General features: G+C 42.3%; 1 protein-coding gene across 1 annotated transcript in view; it reads left to right on the forward strand.

The window, feature by feature from the left end:
* Positions 1-3,220, forward strand: part of NHEJ1 (non-homologous end joining factor 1) — a 123,755-nt gene extending 120,535 nt beyond the window's left edge. Inside the window, exons 5-7 of the mRNA XM_007959393.1 lie at positions 1,886-2,003; positions 2,549-2,667; positions 3,146-3,220. Of these exons, the coding sequence (XP_007957584.1) occupies positions 1,886-2,003; positions 2,549-2,667; positions 3,146-3,220 (312 nt within the window). The remainder of the gene's footprint in view (positions 1-1,885; positions 2,004-2,548; positions 2,668-3,145) is intronic.
* The last annotated feature ends 2,300 nt before the right edge of the window (positions 3,221-5,520 follow it).

Below are 5,520 nucleotides of genomic sequence, written 5' to 3' on the forward strand. Positions count from 1 at the left end.
ATGATTTCTGAAGATGTCCCCCCTAGTCTGTAGGTTGTCTTTTCACTTTTTGGTAAGGTCTTTTGACCAAAAGTTTTGCATTTTTATTAGGTCCCGTTTATTTATTTGCTGTCTGTGCTTTTGTTATTATATTGGCTTATCCATTGTTAAAGCTAGGCCCAATAATGTTGCCCCTGCATTTTCTTTTAAGAATTTCATGGTTTTAGTTTGCACATTTAGGTTCTTAATCCATTTTGAATTTGTTTTGTGTAAGCTGTGAGGCATGGGTACCGTTTCATTGTTCTGCATGTGGAAATCCAATTTTCCCAAGACCGTTGATGTAAGAGATTCTTATTTCTTCATCTAATGGACTTAGCATCCTTGTCAAAAATCAGTTGAAATAGATGTGTGGGTTTATTTTTGGACACGAACTGTCTGTTGTTGATGCACTGGTATCAGGCTGTTTTGATTGCTGTAGCTGTTTAATGTGTCTTAAATCAGGAAGCATGAGTCCTCCTATTTTAGTCTTCTCTTTCTACATTGCTTTAGCTACTCTGGGTCTCTTGCCATTTCATATGAAGTTTGGGATTGTTTTTTTCCATTTCTGTAATGAAACTTGTTAGAATTTTGATTGAGATTGCATTGAATCTATAGATCACTTTGGGTAGTATTGACATCTTAATAATATTAAGTCTTTCAATCCATGAACATGGGACAACTTTCTATTTGTTTAAGTCTTCTTTAATCTCTTTCAGCAGTATTTTATAATTTTCATTGTATAAGTCTTTCACATGCCTGGTTAAATTTATTCCTATGTATATTATTCTCTTAGGTGCTCTTGTCAGTAGAGTATTTTCCCTAATTTCCCTCTCAAATTTCTCACTGCTGGTGTATAGAAACCAACTGATTGTTGTCTGTTGACCTTGTATCCTACAACTTTGCTAAAGTCCTCTATTAGCTCTAGAAGTTTTCTTGTGTTATCTTTAGAATTTTCTATATTTAAGATCATGTCATCCATGAATAGATATAATTTTACTTCATCTTTTCCAACCTTGATACCTATTACTTCTTTTTCTTGTCTTATTGCTCTAAGACTTCTAATACAATATTGACTAGAAGTGGTGAGAGTGAGCACCCTTGTCTTCTTCCCTATTTCAAGAGGAAAGTTTTCAATCTTTTTCAGTTAATATAATGTTGGCTGTTGTCTCTTATATATGTCGTGAATAATACTGGGGAATTTCCTTTTTATTTTCTTTAGCATTTTCATCCAGAAAGGATGTTGGATTTTAGCAAATGCTTTTCCTGCATCCATAGATCAGAAGATCTTTATGTTGATCCCAACATGCTTAGATCTGGAAACCCTATATTGGGTTCTAATTGTTTATAAGGAGCTTTGGTGGCACAGTGGCACAGTGGTTAAGCACTCGCTGTTAACCAAAAGGTCAGAGGTTTGAACCTTCTAGCCATTTCATGGGAGAAAAGATCTGTCAATCTGCTCCCATAAAGATTTCAGCTTAGGAAACCCTATGGGGCAGTTCTGCCCTCACTATGTGTGAGTTAGAATCAACTCAATGGCATACAACAATAACTTCTTTATATAAATTCTTTTGGGGTTGGTGTCAGTTCTGCCAGTGGAGTATTACATCACTTTTCTCTGGTAGTACAGTGTGACCACTGTAGGGAGCTCTGGTAGCGTAGTGCCTAAGGCACTTGATGCTAACCAGAAGGCTGGCAGTTCAAACCCACCAGCCACTCCTCGGAAGGAAGATGGGGCAGTCTACTTCTGTAGTGATACTGCCTCAGAAACCCAAGGAGGGGTCACTATGAGTCAGGTCCGACTTGATGGCACATAACAACAACAACAACATACAGTGTGACCAATGACAGGATCTCCTCTTCCCCGTAGAAACTACCAGAGGCATGCAGCATTGGCAGTGGGAGGCCCTTTGTCATGAATCTGCAGAATCTGTATGTGGCAGTCACCAAACAAGAGGCCCAAGTGGAACAGAAGCATCAAGGCACTGGTGAGTAGCTCCAGGGATACTGGTCTCCCTGGGGTTATAGTTAGGGTTGAGGTCTGCAGGATCCAATATGTTAGCCCTAGCCATGTATGGTTATTTAAATTTACATTAATAAAAATTAAATAAAATTAAATGTTTGACTGCTCATTTTCACTAGCCACATTTCTAGAGTTCAGTAGCCAAAGGTAGTTAGTGGCTACTGAATTGGACAGTGTAGATACAGAACATTTTCATCATTTCAGAAAGTTCTGTTAGACAGCGCTGGTCTAGATACTTAGGATTGTTAGCCAGAGAACCAGGAGAAAAAGACTTATCATTCTTCCTGAGACATGTCAGAGAATGTGTAGAAGAGCATGTAGGACTAGGGAATCTTCATAGTAAAAAGAGGGCTATCAGAAAGTCAGCCAGATGTTGGACATTGTGGCTGTGTCTGTCTGTTTATATATTAGTATCAAACCCTGACCTTTATCAGAAGACTTGGTAAATGCTAATGTCCTGGTAAGAAGAAGGCATTTATCATTATTTTCCCTCAATCTTTCTGGTTTCAGGAGATCCTCAGATGTCAAGCAGTACCTCTCCTCAAGGAACTGATAGCCATCTTCTGAACCAGCCAGAAGAGCCAGTCTCATCAGCACCATGCCACTCAGTGCCAAAGATGGAGCCCACAGTGAGTTATGAGAAACTTTCTGGTTGGTATTCTAAGAGCTAGAGGAGGCTGTACCTATAGCCTTGATTCCTGGAATCATCACATAGTTGACTTTGCCTCAACAATATTGAGGGATATTAGTGAGCAGGCTTCCCAGTTGTAGCTGTATAGATGAGGAGTCATGGTCTTTCATGTCTTCCCTTCTGTATGCTCTCTGAAATTCTTGTATGAAATGGTGAACCGTGGCATCCTTTCCACCTTCTCCCACTTCTAGTGTGTGAGGTTGTTCCCTGGGAGAGAAGGGGTGTGCACTTTCCTGCAAAGAGTATTAGATCACATTAACTGCTTGGAAGGGACTTCAAAATATCTGTGACAGCCATTTCAAGAAGGCCTTGTCCTGACCAGGATTCATGGGAGGAGAGAAGTTCCTAACCTAAGTGGAACTATCTCAAAACACTTATTAATTTGAGTTGCTTTTTTTTTTTTTTTTTCTTCCTAGAGTAATTCAGGCCCTATGCTGAGACCTCAGCTGTCAAAGGTCAAGAGGAAGAAGCCAAGGGGCCTCTTCAGTTAATCGGTCACTGTCTCACTGCTGAGAATGGACTTGGAGAATAGCTTCCTAGCACCTTGGAAGGAGCTTGCATAGCAGTGGTATCTCTACAACAGCATTATAATCAGGGACCCCACTGTAAGGCAAGATAGCTAAAGCTCATGTTATCATGATGGGCAAACTGAGTAGGGATAGTTAGCTAAGGGAGTCTTGGCTCTAGCCTCTTACACATTGACCTACCTCCTCTGAGTGAAAGCTAGTCTCTGAAAATCTCATACTCTCCTCTCTTTTTGTGGAGGTTCTCTAGGTCCAGGATCTTATCTAGATTTAAGTATAAATGGCAAGTCTGTCAGCAAAAAGGCACACACATGCTTCGGAAGCCTTGTCTACCTTTCTCCAGAGTGCCTAGTCAGTCCCATGTGCTCCTCAGAAGCCCACTTCTTCTCTCTGTAGCATGGAATAAAAAGCACTCACACTCGCCTGCTTTTGAGTTGACTCATTCTGTTGAAGACATAACCCACTCCATTGTTGCCTCTTGGTGAAGTCTCTGCCCTCAGTATAATCCCTTCAGATTCTTTTCATGCTTCTCTGCTGTGGCCTGAGTTGAACCTCCATCCAGGAGCTTTGATCTAGAGAACACTCTCCATGTGGGCACGAGACAGAACAGATGGCTGCTATTGTCCTTTGTCCAACTTGATGTGTTTTCTTGTCTGTTTCAAAGGCATAGATAACAGGTTAAACCACAACACAGTATTGAAATTAGAAAGAGCTTCAAGCACTAGGGTCAAGGTAGTTTCACCAGGATGGGAGAAAAAAAATTTTACTATCCCACCCTTCACTCCACTTCAAGTAACATAGTAACTAGAAGAACTTAGGAAAGATATGATGACATAGAAACACCCAGAGGAGTTCTCTGGGACAACAGAATTGGCCTATACAGTGGTATGGTGCATGCAGGACAAAATGTAAAGATAACACTTCTGACAAATACAGCAAGGTTTGGCAGACCAGGATTGGCTCAGTTCCTTGGCCTTCTCTGTTACACTTTTCCCCATAGGTTAGGCCAACTGAAACTTTACCGTGGAAGGGAAAGGAAAGAGACAGGAAAGAAAGTAGAATGCAGATGTTCCTTGGGAACTGTTCAGAAGAAGAAGTGATCAGGAATAGAAAGCATAGAGGGTTTTTCTGGTTTATTTACTTACTGAGATGGTCAGATGCCTCCTTGTCCATATATCCTCTCTGTCTGGGACTGGAGTCCCTGGGTGGCACAGATAGTTACACACTCGACTAATCGGAGGGCTGGTGGTTTGAATCCCCCCAGAGATGCCTTGGGAGAAAGGCCTGGCAACGTGCTTCTGAAAGACCACTGCCCCTGAAAACCCTGTGGAGCACAGTTCTGCTCTGAAACACACGGAGCCACCATGGGTCGCAGTCGACTGGCAGAAAAATGGTTTTTGGGTTTAGCTGGGACTGGTAGGTGTTCTGTCCTGATGTCAAGACATGGGGGAGAGGACGGTCCACGCAATAATAAAAGGAAGATTGGGCAATCTACTTCCCTAGAGATACACCTCGGAAACCCAAGGAGGGGTCACTATGAGTTGGAAACAACTCGACAGCAGTGAGTTTAATAATAAAATGGATTGTTATAGTAAGAACAACAGTAATAATAAGCAGCTCCCATTTATTGAGCAGTTAATGTGTACCAGGTACTCTAATAAGCATCTAACATTCTGTCATCACAGTATTATGGAAGAAGATAGAGCCCCGCTAACAAACTGAGTCTTGCAGTGATTAAGGACTTATCAAAGATCACACAGCTAATAAATGACAGAAGAAATTTGAACCCAGGCAGCCAAGTTCTTAACTGCATTATCCTATATATTACCAAAGGCATTTTCCAGAAAGGATGTTAGATCCTGCTTTCCTGTGTCCTTATCCAGTCACCCTGCCTCCTGTCAACAGGGTGCTGCACTCTCCATTGCCGCTTCAGGGCAAGGGGCCTTGAGTGGCCAGGACACCCCCAGCCTTCACCTGCCAGCAGAGTCTGAGAGCTTCTCCACACTCATTCCCAGTTGCTACTGAGGACTTTTCTTTACCTCCCGACCATGCTATCCCAGGGTGTGCCCTATGGTAGTGATGTCAGTGAAGGGAACTAGGTAAAAACCTGCTAGCAGATAGCTCTGTCGGCAGAATTCGGATAGCCAGATTTCAGTGTCTAGGGGCCTGAGACCACGTGGAAAGTGGAAAGGCTTCCCCAGCAAGCAAGGCTCGTCTAGGGAGCAGACGAGTCTTCACCCTGGAGACTCCCTCTGGCCTAAGAGCTC

Source organism: Orycteropus afer, unplaced genomic scaffold (genome assembly GCF_000298275.1).
Source record: "Orycteropus afer afer isolate SDZICR_OR568_19922 unplaced genomic scaffold, OryAfe1.0 scaffold00002, whole genome shotgun sequence".
In the NCBI taxonomy this organism is placed as follows: domain Eukaryota; kingdom Metazoa; phylum Chordata; class Mammalia; order Tubulidentata; family Orycteropodidae; genus Orycteropus; species Orycteropus afer.